At 38.8% G+C, this 20,995-nt stretch overlaps 1 protein-coding gene across 3 annotated transcripts in view; it reads left to right on the top strand.

Annotated features, from left to right (window-relative positions):
- The window catches only part of VEPH1 (ventricular zone expressed PH domain-containing 1), a 236,175-nt gene that overhangs the window by 85,793 nt on the left and 129,387 nt on the right, over positions 1 to 20,995 (top strand). For all 3 annotated transcript variants that reach the window (XM_011959026.1, XM_011959028.1, XM_011959027.1), the window contains one exon: positions 2,788 to 2,997. In XM_011959026.1, coding sequence (XP_011814416.1) covers positions 2,788 to 2,997 — 210 coding nt within the window. The remainder of the gene's footprint in view (positions 1 to 2,787; positions 2,998 to 20,995) is intronic.

The raw sequence follows: 20,995 nt of genomic DNA, 5'->3' as shown, positions 1-20,995 counted from the left end.
TTTCTTTCTTTCTTTCTTTCTTTCTTTCTTTCTTTCTTTCTTTCTTTCTTTCTTTCTTTCTTTCTTTCTTTCTTTCCTTTCCTTTCTCTCTTTCTCTTCCTTCCTTCACTTCTTCTTTTTCTTTCCTTCTTAATTGTTCTTTATGGGACAACAGCTAAAACCCATGCTGTGTAGCTTGGGACATATTGCTGAAGTTTAAATTTTAGAGTAAAAGTGGCATGAGAGAAGCACATGTCACAAAGACCTTGGTGTTCAGGAAACAGGACCTGAAGAGTAAGGACTGGGAAATGAAACTTTATAGAATGGGGCAGGAAATGTGCAAGCATTTTTCATTGCTAAAAACATGAGGTTAAGTATGTTGCCCTGACCTGGAGCAGCTGGCTGACACTTCTGCCATATATGCCAGGGACCTCGCATGGCTTCTCCTGAAGAAGATACAATTGCTTCCTAACGCACAGGCAGCATTTCTAGAACTGTGCATTCGTATATGCTATTTACCAGAATCTAGCCCTATTCTTTCCTCCAAAAGTACTGGATATGAATCTGAAGTTTAAATCTCTATATAGGATAATTTTAGTTATCTAGAAACTTTCTTCTTTTATGTTCTTGTTAGTTGTTTTGTAGTAATACATGACAGTATATGTTTAAACATTGTGTACAACTCTTTACTATGGGGTGGGGGAGATGTTTTATTCAGATGTCACTCTACACAAATTAGATTTATCTTCCTTTGATTTGTTGCTCAAAAACTTATTAACTCACCTTCTGGATAAGCTCTGTGTAAGGCATTAGGTATCCAATGGTGTACAAGAATGGGATGATGCTTAACCTTGTGGAGCTCTCAATCCAGCCTGAAAGGCATCTAGAGCAGTGGTAAGAAGGAATTATGTGAAGGACCTGCTCAGGGCCATTTAGGGTACAGTGGGAGCTTTCACAAGGGCACTATAGCCTGAGAAGGAAGAGGAGAGGAGCTGAGGGAGGTTTCTTAAGGAAATAACAGTTCATCTGAGGCCTCAAGAATGATCAGGAGCTACTCAAGCAAAATAGGGGCAACATGAATTCCAGACAGAACAGATCACATGAGTAAAATCCCAGATGCAAAAGAAAATTTCTCAAGTTAAGAATTTTTTTAAAAAATTCATCATAGTTGATGTGTGATAGGTAGTGGAATCTGGACTGGGGGAAGGTGGACCAAGTGGACAAGGGACTGAATGTGGGAAGATGGATAGGAGTCAGGTATGAAAAAAAGGGCAAGTGACCCTAGGGTTTTAAGGCAGGAAAAAACACCACTGTGGCTAAATCTGAGAAGAGATTGGATGGGCAAGACTGAAGGCAGGGAGACCTGTTAGGAGGCTGTTGGAATAACCCATGTGTGGGATGCCTGGGTCAGGGATCTCAGCTCCATGTCCCCCTGAGAGAGACCTTCCCTGACCCTTTGCCTCAATTAGGGCCCTGGGACAGTCTCTCACAGAGCCCTACATTTTCCCTACATGGGATTTATTAAAATTATAATTGTTCATTTCTGATGTGATTATTTCTTTTACCGAATGTCTCCTTTACTAAACAGTGAATCTTGTCAGACTTATTGCTATCCCCATCACCTACAGCTTGCAAATAGGAAAGACTCAGTGAGTATTTGTGAATGAGTGAATGAATGGATGAATATAAAGAGAAGGGAGTGGACAAATCTGTGGGATTCTTGGGGATTGGAATCAACAGGACTTGGTGATTGCTTGGATAACAGCTGCTGGTAAGGGAGAAACAGTTTCTAGTTTAAGTAGCCAGGTGGATAATGGTGTAATTTATGGGAAAAGGAGGCACTTAGAGCCAGAAGAGGTGGTGGGAGAAGCAGGTTTTCGGCAGGGGCTGGATTATGAGTTCAACTTTGGGCAGATGGTGCTGTGTATCAGATCTGGTTTTAATAGCGGAAGCTACATTTAAAGTCTACCCTACTCAAAAAATGACAAATCAATAAAGTAAATCAAACACAAACAAAAGAAACAAATAAAGCAGAAATATGGATGGGCAAATCTGTTTCACTTTCGTTGTTCAGCTTCCCACAGGTTTCCCTTTCTAATTCTTCTATTTTAGCAAACAAAACAATTCTTTAAATTATCAGTATGTGACATATTAACATAGTGTTTTTATTCCACCAAAGAGTTCCATTTTCTTGGATAAATTTCACCTTTACATTCATATAAGCATTAAGAATCAAGAAAAAAAATTAAGATATGAGACTATAGTATAAATCATTTTGCTTTAATAGTTTTATCTTCTTATTACATTTTTGTGATCACAATGGAAAATTGAAGAAAATGTGGGAGATCTTTTCTGCTTTCATATTTTTATTTATTAAACATTTCTAAACTGGATTTCTCCATTTTGAAGGCTTTGATTAAAGTCAACAAGGATCTCCTACCTACTTAAATTGTCCTTTAAATTGCAGCTTTCATGGTGGTTGGAGGAAATGTACTATTCCCAATGAGGAAATAACACATCGAAACTTGACTTATGAATAGCAACACTGAAGCATTATTTTAAACTTCACTCTTCAACAGTAAGGCACAGATTAAAAGAAAAAGGAACTAAAGGCTCTGAAGATTTTATTGTAAATTTTAAATCCTAAACTTGGGAGATTTGCCTGAGTACCAGTGATGGTAATAATCCCAGAATGTGTTGAGTTCAGGTTTAATACAAAAAACTTTTGCTTTCAAAATTAATTGCAATTTAATTAACTTTTCTTTTTCTTCCTTCTTTCTTCCCTCCTCCTCCCCTCTCTTTTTATAGGTAGTTCAGAAGTGTATTCCTTTCCTAATTGGGCATTTGAAGGATTCAACCCATAATGACATCATCCTAAACATCCTAATAGAGATAGCAGGCTATGAGCCAGTGGCTTTGAATGGTTTTCTTCCAATGCTGAAAGAGGTTGGTGAGAGATTCCCCTACCTCATTGGACAGATGGCAAGGATTTATGGAGCTGTTGGGCATGTGGATGAAGTAAGTTTGGTTTTTTTCTCTCCATTCCCCTGAATTGCACTGGCGCTTAATCCAACCTATTTAATCTATTGGAGCTTTATGACATACAAATATTTCCTGGGATTTCTGGGAGTTCCAATTTCTCTTTCAATCCTTTTACATGGGCAATGGCCTCTGAGTCAAGTAGCAGGGCTATATGGAAGGTTTAGGAAGTAAGTCTTTTATTACTGCTGTGTCACCTGAAGAAGGAGGGTTAAAATGGAGAGAGCACCGAAAGATTCAAGACCACTTTGCAGTAACAACAACCAATAAAAGAGCTGTATCTCATTTCAGGTTGCAATTTCTCTTAACCCAGGAGACCATCAGTAAGCACAGAATTAGATTTCATAGACTACCCTTTAATGAGAGCCTGTAGGTACCATGTCAATAAGTGCCTGGGTTCAGAATGTTTTCAGTCCTCTGACTGATGTTATTTGGGAGAGTGAAATAAACATTTGTGGATGTTTAAAAGTACTAGGCTAAATATTTGCATAATGGCATCTTTAGGTAGGGACAACAGGATGCCATCAGAGTTTATGAGGATTAAGCAATTAAGAAAGTTTTCAGAAATTCAAGTTTCAAAGACATGCATGTCTCTCTGATGATTTTATGTTGGGATTTAGGATTTTTATATTTTAAAATAAAAACAAATCTATAATTGACTGAGAGCTTTTCCTTGAACCTATTTATATATAATTAGCTATTCAATAAATATAAAATTGTCCAACTTTTAAAAGGAATTTCATACGTCATTAAGTTCAATCCCTTGATTCTGCATAGGATAAAATTTAAAAACAGAAACGTTATGTGACTTACCCAAACTCAGACTGAGTTAGTAACCCAGTTAGAATTAGATCTTTGGTATCTTCGGCAACCATTTTGGAATTTTGTCTTAAAATGCATCTTTGGTGCTGTTTGATTATATTTCTTCTCAGAGTTATGGTGAACCCCTTGAGTCCTGCCTGGCTTCCTCCTGGTCGAGGCTCTTTCTCCTCTAGCTTTCCAGAGGAGGGCAGGAGAACTGAGTTCCCAAGCCTGTATCTGTCAACGTGAGGATGGATCTTGAAAGGGGATTTCTCTGGTGTAGATGTATTCTTAGTATAATCCCTTTCTGTGCACTGTGTTGGGAATGCCTCGCCACACTCTGCCTTCTGTTAGTGTTTTCCCCTGCCTGTCACCTTTTCTGCCAAGAGAACCCACTGGTATGCCCGAGTGTTATTAGGCCAGCTTCGCCTGACAGCTGTTTAACTGAATCTGCTGACCTTGCAGATCTTTGCAAGGACCAAAAAATTCAACCTCTGAGGTGTGAGGCCCTGGAATCTTTAAAAAGTAAAGTCTTTCTGCATTTTCATGGTAATTCTTTTCATCAGAAATGATTCATTAATGTATAGTAATGCACATTGGTGTTGACTAAACTCCCATGGAAAATGTAGTCTGTGAAAAACAAAAAGCAGTAGCCACATGCAGTCTAACCACATGCAATTATGTCACTGTCAGTTTGGCTGAACTAAGGCTGTATCCATCTATTCTTGCACTGCTATAAAGAAATAGCTGGGACTGAGTAATTTATAAAGAAAAGAGGCTTAATTGGCTTGCGCTTCCAAAGGCTGCAACAGGAAGCATGACGCTGGCATCTGCTCAGCTTTTGGGGAGGCCTCAGGAAAACCTACAATCGTGGTGGAAGGCAGAGGGGAAGAAGGCACCTCATGGCCAGAGCAGGAGGAAGAGAGAGTGGGGAGGTGCTGCACCAGATCTCATGAGCACTCACTCACTCTCATTACAGCAGCAGTGAGGGGGAAATCCACCCCTGTGATCCAGTCACCTCCCACCAGGCCTCACCCCCAACATTGAGGATTACAATTCGACATGAGATTTGGGTGCAACACAGATCCAAACCATATCAAAGGCTAACCTGAAAGAGAACAGTTCATTTGGTGACATTTGTGTGACTCTCGGTGGGTACTAGGAGAAGGAGAGGTGGGTCTAAATAACTTGAGGAATAAATTATTTCAGAATTCAAATTTGTTTGCTTTTTTCCCCAAAACAAACAAATCTTTCTGGTGGTTCTGATTCACCCCCCACCCCAGACCCACAGCAGAGAACAGTTGTAGATCAGATAGTTACCAAGTGTATCTGGATATCAGGGTTATGTGAGGAGCTTTAAAACAATGTCAGTCTTGGACCCCATAGAATGCCTACTAAGTCATAATCTCCTGAAAAGAGAACCAAAAGTCTGGATTTACAGGAACCTCTGTCAGGGTAATTCTGATGCAGCTATTTGTGGATCAGTATTTGGGAACTCCAGACAGAGAATATTTAAAATGCTTTCTCTGTTAGATTTAGAATCAGGCCTTGCCCATCACCCATCATCCTGCCCTCCTCTAGCAAGCTATTGCTAATCAATTTAATAATTTTCTAGACTATTGATATAGCAGCTTAGAGTAGGCTTGGCTAAGAGTAACACAAAAATCCAAAACCACAGTAATTTAAACAAAGATAGATATCTGATTTTCTTATACATAAAGAAATCTAGAAGGCAATCTCTCTAGAGTGCCATGTTTCAGAGACTCAGGCTCCTTCTACCTTATTGCTCTACCATTCCTGAGTGCACCAGAAAGCAATAGCTTCTGTCTCATGGTCCAAGATGACACTGTCTCCACCCATCACATCAGTCTTTCAGCCAGCAGGAAGGGAGAAGGGGAGAAGGAATCTTTCAGGCCGTCAAACACAACCTTTTGTTTACAATCCATTAGCTAAATAGAATAAAGCTGAATATGACCATATGTAGCTGCAAGGGAGACTGGAGCATGTCGCCTGGATTTGGGTGGCCCCATGCCCAGTTAAACAGGGGAAAAAGGCAGAAAGAATGATGAAGAACAAACAACTGTTGCTGTTGCAGGTGGTCAGTTCATTTCACATCTGTGGATCTGTTTTCTCTCCTCAAAAATTAATGACTTTACACTGGATCACCTCCTTTATGGTCTGATATTATTTGATTCCATTATTCCATTTTATTTGGGACCAGTCTAATAAAATTACCTATAAATGTCAGGCAGGCTCCTTTGCTCAGAAATAATGCTCTTTCTTGATTATGTGTAATGCCTGAAATATTACTGTAAGAAAGTTCTTTTAGCTGTAAGGAATGCTAAAGTTCAGATGTCCTGAGAATAAGTATAGTAATCTAAGCAGCTAGTAACAGTGTAATTTGAGTAAATTTGTCCAATTTTCTAAATAAAACCTTGTGGAGCAATATTTCTAAAGACCAAAAACAATAGGTAAGATAAGCATGTACGTATATCTCTACCCAGCCTCTTTCCAAAATGAAACAAGAAGTTCCTGAGGTACACTGAGAGGTGGGCATGAAGGCAGATGACCAGTATGGAGTCTTGGGTACCAAAGTGAAAGGAAATGTCAATAAAGAAAGAAAGGCAAAAACTGCCCTGGAAAAGCCCCATCACTTTCTATGTGGAAAGCTTGTTCTACGGGGAGACAATGAAACATGAGACCATATAAGGCATGGGGATTTTTGGGATGCTTATAAGAGAGCCACAGGACCCTTGTGACCTCTAGCCCTAGGGTCGTCTCCCTTATCGTATTCCATTCTCATCTAAAAATTGATTCCGTTTGAAATTTTTCTCTTTGACATCAAAGTAGTCCTTTCAGTTGGGTTTTGGGGGTTCAAACTGTCAGATAATTTTATTTCCAGGATTTAAAAGATTTTGGAAATATGGAAAAGCCAATCCAACTTTGAGATCCTGCTCCAACTTTTATAAGATACAATCTATGACTGATCAGAGCATACTGACTGATCAGAGCATATAATATACAATCTATGACTGATCAGAGCATACCTCCTTTGTTTCCTGGTTTCCAGCAAACTCCATGGTTTGATCTTTAAGAAGAGCAGAGTCTCCGAGGGTTTGCAATCCTCGGTCCAGAATTTGGCCATGGGGGCAGAGACAGCCTGGAATCACACAAGTTATTAATTGGCTTCACCTTCTGTGCTTGCATGAAGCCAGGTGTAAGAACTGCAGGGCTGGCTACTGGGAACTGACCGGGTGTGCCTGTCTTTCAAATGAGCGCCCATCTGGGTGAGCAGACTGTTTTCAACAGCTTGATAGCAGCATCACAATTTTTCCATCTGTATTACATTCAGCAGAGAAGAGTTGTATATATAAAACAAAAACCAAAATCCTACAGATTGTTATTTTCTCTGTCTCCCAGATTAACTCAGGGATCTTTTTTTGCCCAGACTTAAATAAAGCCATGTTTGATAGTCATATAGTGCTTATGTCACTGTGGAGGCCATGAATGACTCACAGAACACTTCCAGGGCAGAGAAATTTGCCTCTGGGAGAACTGATCAATTGTTGCCCTTGAGGTACACCTTTCAGTAAAGATCTATCCAGTTCTTTAGAATGCCAGGATTTACTCCATTTCTCTGGTATGCTCAGTTGAAGTAAATTCATAAATAAGAAACAGTATTTGATTAAATATGTCCAAAACACAGCAAAAATACATGGGTCCTTTTGTCTTTCTCAAATGAGAAAGTTGCAGTAGAAACCTTTCAGACAATAGCAGAAATGACTTCTTAGTAGCACCTAAGGGTTCATTCCCCAAACATACATCCAGCAATTTATATAAAACACTTAACACAGTGCCTGGCATATTAATAAATGCTTGATGGATTTCAACCAACAGCAATAAAGTAACAGCAGCAATATAATAAACAAAACCTGCCTAGCTGGAGAGGCCAACGAAAGAGGGAAAAATACAAGTGTGATCGTACTTCCTCACACAAAGTCTTCTGTGGTCTCTTCCACTGCCTGTGGGATATTATGCGAACTCCTTGGCATGGCCCCAGCTTCCTTCTATAGCTTCACCTCTTACCTGTCCAGTCCACTTCATTCCCCTACATTCTGACTATTCAGGATTTTACACCCTTCCCTGAACACCCTTTACTCTGACATACATTGAGATCTTCACAGCTTATTCTGCCTGGATAGATTTTACTCCCTTCTCCTACTTATCTTACATGACCCAGCTCAAATGTTGCCTCCTCTGTGAGTTCTTCCCAGTCCCCTTAGACAAAGTTAGTCGCTCCCAGTCTATACTTCCATAGTAATTTGGTTGTACCTCAAATGTGTCATGGTTGTATCTCAATTATGTCATGCTGCAATTTGCAGGTTCATGTCTTTTTCTCCTCCCTATGTCTCTCAGCTTCCAGAGGAAATAAATATTATCAAATCCATCTGAATTCACCTGTGGCCATAAGACTGAATGAGTACTTGAGAGTACTGGTAATTAATAATTTGAGGATTTATTTCTCACTTGAACTTTGATTCCATCAAGTATCTGTCTACTTATTCTAGATGACATAATTAAAACTTAAGAGAGAGGAGGAGGAAATATTAGTGTGGAGAGGGCTGTTTATTTCTGAGCTTATACAATCTATTTCTGATATCTAGCAGGTGAAAGATGAGAATAAAGTTGACAGGGGAATATGGAGTCATTATACAACAAATATGTGATGAGCCAAGGCCATCCATAATGGCTGCTAGGAGGTGACATAAGTGAAAGATGATTCTGAGTGGATTATAAAGAGATTTTCATATATGAGGCCTCAGCAGGGTGCAAATTGGTTGAAGTACAGCTCCAAGAAGGAGCACTCACCACTGTAGACAGAGCAGTGATCACCACCAAGGAACTGTCTGTGCAAGAATCCATTACATGAATTAATTTGCTTATGATGAGGGCAAAAGTAACATGGTGACTAAGAGGGTGGGCTCAGAGTCAGCCTGCCTTGATTTCAGTCGTGACTCAGTCACTCACCAGTTATGGGCAACTTACATCACCTCTCTTGACTCAGCTTCCTCCTCTGTAAAATGGGAATATTATTTACCTCTTAGGTTTGTTGTGAGGATTTAATGAGGTAACGCATGTGGAACAGTATTTCACAAATAGTAAACATTTAATAAATGTCAGCACTTTATTACTTTACTCACCATTGTCCAAGGCTTTCTCATTGCATTTATTTGTATACAGGCTAAAACTTGACCCTAACAGACTGAAATTAGGTAGATGAAAACTAGGGAAATGGCTTACCTTGCCTCTGCTTCTCCAAGGAAAGCAGCTGAATGGGTAGGCATATGTGGGACCAGTCAAAATCAGAAGACAAAATTGGAATGAGGCACTATAGACAACTACATGTATCATTAAAGGGGGAAGGCATAGCTGGCTACACAATTTTTTCTTTTTTAGGAAATAACTGGTGTATGTAGATTCTTATTCCTCAGGGTGGAATGTATATCTGTTTTACATTTGTATCACAGACCACCATTCATGGGAGAAATAAGGATAACAAAAATAATAAAGCCTCATTTTGTAAAACTTCATAATTTAAAATAGGCCTTGTTTTCTCGGGCCACTGGAAGTACATCGCTTTCCGTAAAGGGTACGTGGTCCCCACCTCCCCAGCTATATAAACAGCTCAAATAAGTTTGCAGCAATTTTTAAAAAACTTAAACTAAATATGAAGTGGTTTAAGTTAAACCCAAACTAGGTTGATGTTTCTTGTCCATGGAGGACTGAAATAGAATGTTTGTTTCCACTTTAGAGGGTTTTACTTTTTCATTATTTCTTCCCTAATTAGACTCTCTTAGCCATGCAAGTGGTCTCAGCTCACCTGTTAGGTATTATCGTTATTATAACCCTCTTTCCTAACATGGGTCACCTTGGAAAAGAGAACACTTTAGGAATGGCATTGATTTTTTTTTTGAGAGGCCAACTTAAATTCATGTATCTTTCCATATATTTAAGCCTCCAATAAGTGAACGGATACAAATTTTAGTTTAATAGTCATCTTTACTTTACTTTAGGGTCTGGTCTCATTAGAAAGCACATATCAGTATGTAGCATGCACTCCATCACCATGCCCCTCCTCTGTGCCAGATCTACAAGGCAGTAGACCTAGGGGTGGAAACAGAGGCGAGATGCTTTAAATTTTTTTTTACAAATGATCTCATAGCACGTGGAAGGATGCTATGGCCACTTGTTTTTCCTTCACTACAGACCAATAGCCCACATCTGTGAAGAATCAAATGGCATGCCCCCGAGTGCAGCCACTGCCATCGTGTGTGTTAAATCCTGTGCCCTCTGTCTTGTTTTTCTAACTATCTGGAATATGCTGGCCAAGCACCAGGGCGTGTTCATTACATCCTCTCTGGGCTCAGAGTCATGGACACTTTTCAAGTAAAGAAGTGACACACATCTTGCCCAGGTTGCATTTCTGTGACATCCGGCAGGCCTACAAAAACACTTTCAGGAGGAAAAGGAAAAGAATGACAAAGGCAGCTGAGAACCACATTACTGTCCTCATCCTGGCTGTTGAATAACAGCCTGAGAAATGGGAGCTGGGTGGATGATTTACACCTTTAAATTATAATTCAAGACTAAAAAAAATCTGGGGACCATTCTACGAAAGGAAGGACCTGTGACTTAAAAGCACAATTTCCCCAGGGATGATAAACTTAGTTAAAACTTTGGTAGGTTCAATAACTTTGGGGATATATTTTCTTAAGCCTTGGTTGGTACCAGTGGCTGCTACCTAATATTACAAACTTGTCATGAATTGGGGAAGGATTTTTTCCAAGGTGAAGACAGTTTTTATTTTTGTTTGTATTGTTAAAAAGGATACATGTTAATTGTAAATAATATTAATAATAAACCTCTTACAAAGTATAAGGAAAACAAAGGCAAACTTTGAGTACATACAAAATATACTTTCAAATGAGAGTATTGATATTGCATATCCTCTCTCCCTCGGTGATATAGGGTGGAGCTGCTGATTCTTTCTGACTGTAAGACCCAGTACTGGTGATGAGGACACAGAGGAGAGAAAGACACGGTCCCTGACCTAGAGGTCTCACAATTGGGGATGAGGAAGATGTAAAAGACAGACAATTGGAATTTAATTTGGTACTTGCTGTTACTGAATTTTGAGCTGGACCAGGAAGGAAGGAACTAACCCCATGTGGGGGAGTTTTAGGAGAGCATTATAAGTTTGGCGTGTAAGACGATAGGGTTATGTCAGGGGAAGAGGAGGAAGGTATCCATGGGGAAGTCATTGCATTCAATGGCAATCAGCCCAGAAAAGGCCTTGAGTCGTCTAGAAACCATGAAGGATTTCAAGTGCTTGGAGCCTAGGATGAGCAATGGAGAGGAGGGAGAGAGATGAGGCTGGACAGTGGGCTGGGGTCAGCTTATGAAAACTCCTTATTGATTAGCAGATAGTTCCTGTTTTCTACCTTCTCTCAGCTGATTCTAAGAACAGTACTTTATTTCCCTTCATAGTGAAGATAAGTAAATGTAATCCTATGTACCTTAGTGTTCCCAAGAAACTAAAGAGCTGGTGAAAGGACAAACAGTTCCCAAAATACTTGCAAATGCAGAGTAGTAAATAATGTTATAAAAGTTATATGTTGCAAAAATTTTCAACAATGTCTTGTAATTATCAACTGTAATTTGGGCCAACTGACCAAATCCACAGAAGACCTGCAGTTCCCTGGGAGCTGGGACAGTTTGGCAAGTCCCAACTTGCCAAAGACATGGCTGCACATAGAAGGGGTGTCTGCGAGACCAGGATCAAACCCCAGAAATGGGCAGCCTGGTCCCCATAGACTTGATCTTCCTCTTTCCAGAGGAGGACGATCTGACTTTCCTACACTGGTGTCTGTGAGGGACGTAGGTGCCTGCCTCAAGAAAGGCAGGAAGCCACCACTCAGTAAGTGCCCTTTCTAGCCATGAGCCTAACAAGTGAACAAATCTCAGATTCACCAGAAAGGACAGCTGGGCATTGGCATCAGGTGAGTTGAAGAGGACGAAGCAGTTGCTAATTCCAGCTCAAATCCTGATGCTCTTTTAAGATGATAGCAGGTCCTTGCCCTGCCTGTAACCCTCAGACTGAAATCACTTGACTTCTGACTATTTCCAACAGCTAATATTTGCATTTCTTTGCCTATGGCTTCCCCAACTTCACAAACCATTCTGCTAACGCACATGGCATATGCATATGTTGAAAGGACATTGGAATATTTCACATCCAAGCATCCAAGCCTTTTTGTAAAGAGTGCCCCATTGCTAAACCTTTGCTCTGCTCTCACAATCATGCTGCATAATCTAGAGATTGTGCAGGTTCCTGTTTTTCTTCCTGAGGCACGACAGGGGTCACAAGACGCGTTTAGGTAAGGTACACTCATGTTGCAAAGCCTGTTGTGAAACCTGTCGCAATATGATTAACTGCCTTTGTTCTGCTTCTGTAAGACTGTTTTCCCGCCTTGAGGGTTGCGAAAACAAGCCCTGCCCTTGCCCTGCAAGCCCCTGATAAACGTCATCAGGATTTTAAAAGCTAACTGAAATACCAGAAATGGCGGGAACCAACCATAATCCGCCTAATCGCCTTGTTCAAATATCAGCCAATCATATATCGGATTTGTATAATAACTCTGTGACTGTGTACCCTAGACTATATAACACTGTCTTGAGCCCAGTTAGGGAGCTCTCCCGCTCGGCTCGTTTCACGGGTGTGTGAGAGTTCCAGGTTCGAACCTGTAATAAAGATCCTCACTGTTTGGCTTTGACTCCGGACTCTGGTGGTCTTCTCAGGGGAATAAACGGTCTGGGCATAACAATGTGAGGAATGAATGCTGTCCCATGGCTCCTACAACCAGTGATGGGAGTTGGTGTTTTGTAAACTTCCAAAACTCCTTTACCCCTCAAATGAAATAAACTCTCCCTAGAATTTCCCTGGCTACTTTTTGAACTGTTTCCCTTCTCTTTCGTACTCTTCTATTCCAATATTGGTTTCCTGAAGTTTTCAAATAAATGATTTGCACTTAAATCATCTCAGGGTCTGTCTGTTTCTAGGAACCCCAATCCAAGACAAAGACATTTCTAGAACTTTCCCAAGCCATTTCAATCTGCCCTGCTCTGAACATTTGAGAACATACATCTACAACACAGAGTTTAGCATCTGATTGTTTTCTGGTTGCATTTGCTTTTCATATATTTAGTGCATGAATACACACACTCCCAACCCGCCATAAGCATTCTGAAGGAAGGAACCATACCTTACACCTCCTTGTGGCCCTGGGACAACAGCCGCCTCCCCCTCTGCCAAGTAATTAGCTCATAGCAGGTGGCTCACAGGTACTTGCCAACTAACTGTTCCATAGAGACTGGGACTTCACTGACCATCAGTGTCTTGTACTAGTAGATGGCATCTGATGACATGGCAGGTTGTGTTTGAGGAGGCCAGGAAAACTATCGACATTGGGTTCCAGTCAACAGTTATGGATACTGTTTTTCAGGATCTGTCAGTCTCCATCCCATATGGTCCCCAAAGTGTCCAGACCAGCAGCATTGAGTCTCACTCAGAAACTTAAATTAGAATCCATAATTTAACAAGATGCCCAGGTGATGTGTATGCACATGAAAGTGTAAGTAGTACTGCTCCTGAGGATCCAGGCCCTACAGGATTTATCTGCTATAGAACCGGAGGGAGTCTAGACATGCCCACATATATACATACATGCTTGATGTATATATGTTTCCAGACACACACACTGCTATACCCAATTTTCTTTGCTAATTCCAGCTCAAATCCTGATGCTCTTTTAAGATGATAGCAGGTCCTTGCCCTGCCTGTAACCCTCAGACTGAAATCACTTGACTTCTGACTATTTCCAACAGCTAATATTTGCATTTCTTTGCCTATGGCTTCCCCAACTTCACAAACCATTCTGCTAACGCACATGGCATATGCATATGTGAATATGTAAATAATCAGTATTTATGTAAATAAATCAGTAATGTAAATAATCAGTAACCTTTAACAGTCATAATCTTTAACAATGTCAGTATATTCATGAAGTCAGGAAATACCATGGATTACCTATAATACAGTTTATGAATATTTATCACACACCTGCTGTATGCAAGGCACTGTATGCAAGTGCAAAGTTAAATAAAATTCAATCCCTCTGCTATAAAAAGGGGCTTTTTTATTCACTTAGAAATGATCCGTTACTCACTTGAGCCCAGGAGTTCAAGGTAGTGAGCTATGATTGTGCCACTACACTCCAGTGGCACAATAAAATAGAAGAAAAAAATAATCCTTTACTAGGCAAAAATTGTGATGCATTGACACTTTTGTGTAATATTCTTAGAATTCCTCACTCCATCCCCCCTCCTGTATAAAGGGAGAGGGTGTTCCTAAATAATGGTTCACATGGAATATCACAGGAGGATATGTATACGTTTTTTCTATTGCTTAAGTTGTTGTTTTTATTTTTAATGTTATTCAATGTTTTTGTAGCTCAAGCAGGATCTGAAAGTATTCCAAGGGCTCCCTGCAGGATTTGACACAAAGGTATTATCACTATGATGTAAAATTGTGTAACAATTGTACTCTCAAAATACATGAAGAGAGTACTTGAAAGTAGATGAATTTTGTTGCAAAGCCATGACTAACTATACTGTCTTGGAATTATATTTACATTTCGGCCTTCTTCATTATTTATCAAAAAAGTTAAGCCTGAATTTATTTTGTAGTGAGTAGGGCTTAGGAACTTGGTACTTGTTTACATGAACTGAGCTGAAGTCCTCTAAGAAAATATGCATCTAACAGTTGGCTTAGCAGCAATACACTATCACACTAAAATGTTCACAGGTATAGATCATAATATTAACCAGAATGGTTGCTGTTATCTACGTGTATTCATGTAGATAACATGTAAGAAATTACACTGAGAGGGTATTTTGACATCAGTTTATCTCTTGCTAAGTAATAAAGTAAATGAAGAAATATTTGTTGCTTTTTAAGATTAATAAATATGAGATAAATAGAAAATAAATGTTTCCAGAACTGTTTATGAGTAAATGAAAGTGGTCTGGGTAATATTTCCCAACCTTCAGTGAAGTATAGATCCTACAGAGGTCTAAACATCGAACAATTCACTCAGAAAATTAGAAAATAAACCTTTCTAACCATCTTGCTTCATTGAAATATTTATTTACTATGTGTGGTTGATTTTTTAAATCTCTGTATTAGACTAAACTCCTACTCCTATCTACATTTTCTCCAGCTCTTCCTTTTGCTGCCTTCTGCTTTAAGAGAGCAAACTTCCTTCAGCTGTAGGCAGCATTCTCCCACAAGGAGGGTTCCTATTTCATTCAAATCTTCCTTTCTTCATCCAGAAGAGTTTCCAGAGCCCACCTTCTCCATGACAGCAACACATTTCTAAAGCACTGTTTGTCCACCAACTCCTTCTTGACTAGTAAATACAAAATAAAGGGGAGTAAGAGAGTGATAGAGGGGCAACAGCAAAAGTTACAAACGTTCCCTGAAGGAAACAATTCTACCTTCGCTCATCTTATGAAGTGAGAATAACCTTAAGGCAAGTTGCATGGATTTTGTTTAGCATCCCATACAATATACATAATAGGCACTAAAGATACAGTGAGGTGACTCTTCTGTTCATCTATTGAAAAGTGGCAAGATTAAACCACGCTTAAGATCTCAACACAACACTATTTAAAGTCCTAAAATATTTTATTCTGTTTCCACTATTTACGTAAAGGGGAGCTCACAAATGAGTGGAAGCAAATTTGGAAACTGATGGTTTTTCTCCAGGCAAGCATATTTCAGACTTTTTCTTTTGCAGACATCTTAACCAGGGGTATCTTCACAACCCCATTCTATTAACTGAAATTTGCTTCCATTCATTTATTCACTCGTTCATTCCCTGCTTACTTCTAGAAAGCAATTAAGGCAGTTCACAAGAAAATCACAGTTGCTGTGAAACCAAAAAAAAAGAAAAGAAAAAAAAGAAAATTAACTCAAGGAAAAATCCTTGAACTAAAAAAGGGAGCGTTGGAAGGATTAGTGGGTAAGGTACTGGAGAAATTATTACTATATCAAACTTTCCTTAGCTAAGGAAATCACCAACCCAAGGCAAGATTTACACTATCGCAAAATGCATTTTTCCATTTCATTCTTCCCTATAAGTAATGAAATAGTGCCCAAATCTTTCTGTCTAACCTGTTGTATTTTGGGTGTTACATCTGAACTACCATGAATAAAACATCCTGGCTATTTGTTTTGAAACTAAGCAGGTGCAAAGAAAAATAGGCACCTTGCATCTAATTATCTAATGAGTAAATTATGTCAGGTAATGAGTAAATTATGGAAAGTTCAATTGTAACTGATGTATAGTTCAACCGAGTTAAATCTTACCATATTGTTTCTTTTTCTAATAAGCTGAAAGCATATACTTTTTTCCTGGCAAAAAGTTCAAATACAATCAGCCTCTCCTTTTATTTGTCTTTTCTTTCTTTTGGACCCATAATAGGCATCATTCTTCAAAATGATTTCCATGATTAGGCCAGAAGGCCTGTGGTTACTTTTCTCTTTCACTCAGAGATTGCACCTCATTTACTAAACAGATATTGTGTAATTAAAGATGGGCTACTTCTTTGAGTTCTCTAGAAATTTTTCAATTCTAAAGTCCCCAATGGTCTTTCAAAAAGTTTGTTTAATTGAAGCAAAAGAAATAGTGGAGCCATTGTTCAGAATAATCAATGAGAGGTCATTTACATGAAGGCACTATGGCATGGTGGGAGAGGAAAATGTGGCTCAGTATAATTCATTCTGGGTCCCTTGAGCCCACACAAAAGATTTACCTTTAAGAGGCTAAGTTCCCAAGCCCCTAGTTTTTAGAGAGTAAATCCAAACTATAGAACCTCTAAATCTTTTATCAATTCATAAAATAATACTATGTTTGAAGCTAAAATTAGACAGACTTCCATAAGCTTTAGGATTCTGTAATTATTTGGGGTTCAATGCAACAACAACAAAAAATGCTGGAAAATAAACTCTTAGCACAAATAGAGGGGGAATTGGGTTTTTAAACACAGACATGGCCACATTGAATGCTATTTGGGGGAATATAATTTGAAATTGAAAAAAATGTATTTGACAACAGACCATGTCAAGTTTTCTGCCCTTTAAAAAATTCAAACTAAAGACGTAGTTTATTGTCTCAAATAACGTATCATAAAGTTAAGCCACCTCTCATATCCTCTGATTTCTATTTTAAATCCTAAGTCAATTTCATTCAAACATCTTTTTGAGAAAGATATACTATGTTCCACACTCAACCTTAGCCATAATTGTTTTATAATTAAAAAATTATACCTTGCTTTTTTTCTCAAGGGTGGGTTTACTTTAGCATTCTGTGCCAAATGCATAGACCTGAACTAAATCCAACTTATCCTTAATTTTTAACATGATACAAAATGTAACATTCATATAAAACAAAGAATACATCTGTTTTCATCAGATGTTTCTTAACTTTTATTACTGGGATTTATTTTTTAAAATTGTTTTGCCCAGACAGCTTTGTTTTCCTAAGCGTGATTTATTACTCTCCCATGAGCACACAAAAACTATGTGTTCCTGAATCAAAAATAGTGAAGAATGGAAACGTATTCATTTTACAATTGACTAAATGATCATTTAAAATACGTAAATATGTTTAAATTCTAATAGGGTTTTTTTAATCAATGGGTACAAAAGTATATTCAGTTACCCCAAGTTGATATACAGAAAAATTGAGACACAATCAAAAAATAAAAGAAAGAATTGAAGAAAGTGACTTTTGTAATGCTATTCTAAAAATCAGCTCAAAGTTGGAGAATTATCTACATAAGAGAGAGATTAACAAGGTTTTTATTTATTTATTTTCTCCTTTGTTCCACAAAAAAATATTTCAGGCAGCTTGCTTCTTGATGTTCTGTTAAAAGATTATACAAGCTTTTGAATATGATTAACATTTGATGTCTACTTTCTTGGCAAGCATTTTACATGTATTTTATGCTAATATTTTAAGGCTAAAAGAGCACTTTCTTGTCTGTGTAGCATAATTTTTAAAGAATGAAATTTATTAATTGTTAAAATATCTTGAAATTTAAAGATTACTAGATAGCTTGACCTTTACTGGCTTCCCTACTTCAATAACAGCAAGTTTTTGCAGAATTTAAAAGACTGTAACATTTTTACTCCAGAAAAAGGAAAAGATTGAAAAAGATTGAGGAATAATTACAAAGAGAAAACGATATAAATATCTAGATTATTTAAAATAATGAGCTAAAGTTGGGTTCAGTTCACAAAGAAAATTTTAAGTTGTATAGTGTTTTGATGTAATCACATAACTGCTTTTAAAGGAGAAATTGGCTTTCTTGGTGAAATGTTGAACATATTTCAATTCTAGGTAAAGTCTTTTGCAGGTTACCAAAATACTGGCTCACATTTGTTCATATTGAGTTGGTTTTGGGGTGTTGGACATTTCTAGAACTTCCCAACCATTATCAATTCTCAAGATAAATTAACTGGGAAAAATTAAAGGGCTATATAGCTTCTAAAATGGCTTGTTTTCATTTTTGTGATAATTCAAATATTTTTGCATTCATGTTTAAGATTTTTGATACTCAAGTAATAATAACTAATGTTGATTTAACATTTCTGTATGACAAGCAATTTTTAACTCACTCTTTTTCAACTCACTGAATTCTCACAACCTATGATGGTCAATATTAGGTGTCAACTTGACTGGATTGAGGGATGTCTAGATGGCTGGTAAAGTATTGTTTTTGGGTGTGTTGCTCTGGCCCATCTGTCGAGTGACCTGAAAGGCAAATAGTTTTGAGTGGAGCCCAGACCAGAAGTCTCTGCAACAGGTCTAAGCTATTGTGCAAGCCATATGACCCAGCAGATCTAGTGGTGCATGAGGTATCAGTGGCAGATAGGGATGCTGTTGCGAGCCTTTGGCAGGTCCTCATAGGTGAGTCATAGTGGAGCCCTTTAGGATTCTAGAGCAAGGCCCTACCATCTTCTGCAGATAACTCCTTTTTTTTTTTTCCTGAGTCTTGCTCTGTTGCCCAGCTAGAGTGGAGTGGCGCAGTCTCGGCTCACTGCAACCTCCACCTCCTGGGTTCAAACAGTTCTCCTGCCTCAGCCTCCTGAGTAGCTGGGACTGCTGGCATGCACCACCATGCCCAGCTACTTTTTGTATTTTCAGTAGAAACAGTGTTTCACCATGTTGGCCAGGATGGTCTCGATCTCCTGACCGCATGATCCACCTGCCTCGGCCTCCCAAAGTGCTGGGATTACAGGCTTGAGCCACCACTCCTGGTTGATAACCCCTTTTGAGAGACATCTTTGGCCTGCTACTGGACCTTGGTAGAAACTGAATATTTTACTACAGGTCACCAAGTTTCTACGTGACCTGAACTGCCTATCATGAACTGGGTGCTTTCTGACCCATCAAGACATAAAATTGGGCATGCACTGCAGTATTCTATCATCAAATAGAAGTGGTGCATACATGATCAGGGTTGAGCAGGTCCTGAGAACACAAGTAAGTTACGTGAAGAAGTAGCTTAAATGCCCATGGTCTCCACTCCTGCTACCCTGCCTTCTGTCTCCCAGCCTCTACCTATGGCCTCATGGGGAGTTTCCTGTGATCAGTTAACAGAGGAAGAGGCTAGGGCATGGTTTACAGATGGCTCTGCATGATATGTGGCACCAACCAAAAGTAGACAGCTGCAGCACTACAGGACATCTCTGGGACATGCCTGAAGGACAGTGGTAAAGGAAAATCTTCCCAATGGGGAGAAATTCAAGCAATGCACATGGCTGTGCACTTTGCTTAAAAGGAGATGTGGCCAGACATGCAGTTATATACATGGGTTGAGCCAATGGTTTGACTGGATGGTCAGGGACTTGGAAGGAATATGATTAGAAAATTGGTGACACAGAACGGTAGACAAGCAGAGTGCCAAATCATGAATGAAGTCCAATTCACAACTGCTAAAAAGAGAATAAAATACCTAGGAATACAGTTAACAAGGGAAGTGAAGGGCCTCTTCAAAGAGAACTATAAACCACTGTTCAAGGAAATCAGAGAGGACACAAACAAATGAAAAAACATTCCATAGTCATTGACAGGAAGAATCAATATCATGAAAATGGCCATACTGCCTGAAGTAATTTATAGATTCAATGCTATTCCCACAAAACTACCGTTAACATTCTTCCCAGAATTAGAAAAAACTACTTTAAAATTCATATGGAACCAAAAAATAGCCCATATAGACAAGACAATCCTAAACAAAAGGAATATAGCTGGAGGAATCACGCTATCCAACTTCAAACTGTACTGCAAGCCTACAGTAACCAAAACAGCAGAGTACTGGTACAAAAACAGACACACAGACCAATGGAACAGAACAGGGATCTCAGAAATAAGACTGCACATCTACAACCATCTGATCTTCAACAAACCTGACAAAAACAAGCAGTGGGGAAAAGATTCCCTATTTAATAAATGGTTCTGGGAGAAGCGGCCAGCCATATGCAGAAAATTGAAACTAGCCCCTTTCCTTATACAAAAATTAACTCAAGATAGATTAAAGACTTAAATGTAAAACCCAAAATGATCAAAATCCTAGAAGAAAATCTAGGCAATATCATTCAGGACATAGTCATGGGCAAAGATTTCATGATGAAAATGTCAAAAACAATTTCAACAAAAGCAAAAATTGACAAATGGGATCTAATCAAAGAGCTTCTGCACAGCAAAAGAAACTATCATCAGAGTGAACAGATAATCTACAGAATGGGAGAAGATTTTTGCAATCTATCCATCTGACAAAAGTCTAACATCTAGAATTTACGAGGAACTTAAACAAATTTACAATTAAAAAAACCCCATTAAAAAGTGGGCAAAGAACATGAATAGCCACTTCTCAAAAGAAGACATACATCTGGTCAACAAACATATGAAGAAAAGCTCAACATCACTAATCATTAGAGAAATGCAAATCAAACCCACAATGTAATACCATCTCACACCAGTCAGAA

The sequence above is a fragment of the Colobus angolensis genome, unplaced genomic scaffold (assembly GCF_000951035.1).
Source record: "Colobus angolensis palliatus isolate OR3802 unplaced genomic scaffold, Cang.pa_1.0 Scaffold48, whole genome shotgun sequence".
In the NCBI taxonomy this organism is placed as follows: Eukaryota; Metazoa; Chordata; class Mammalia; order Primates; family Cercopithecidae; genus Colobus; species Colobus angolensis.
This window is presented reverse-complemented; position numbering and strand designations above follow the sequence as displayed.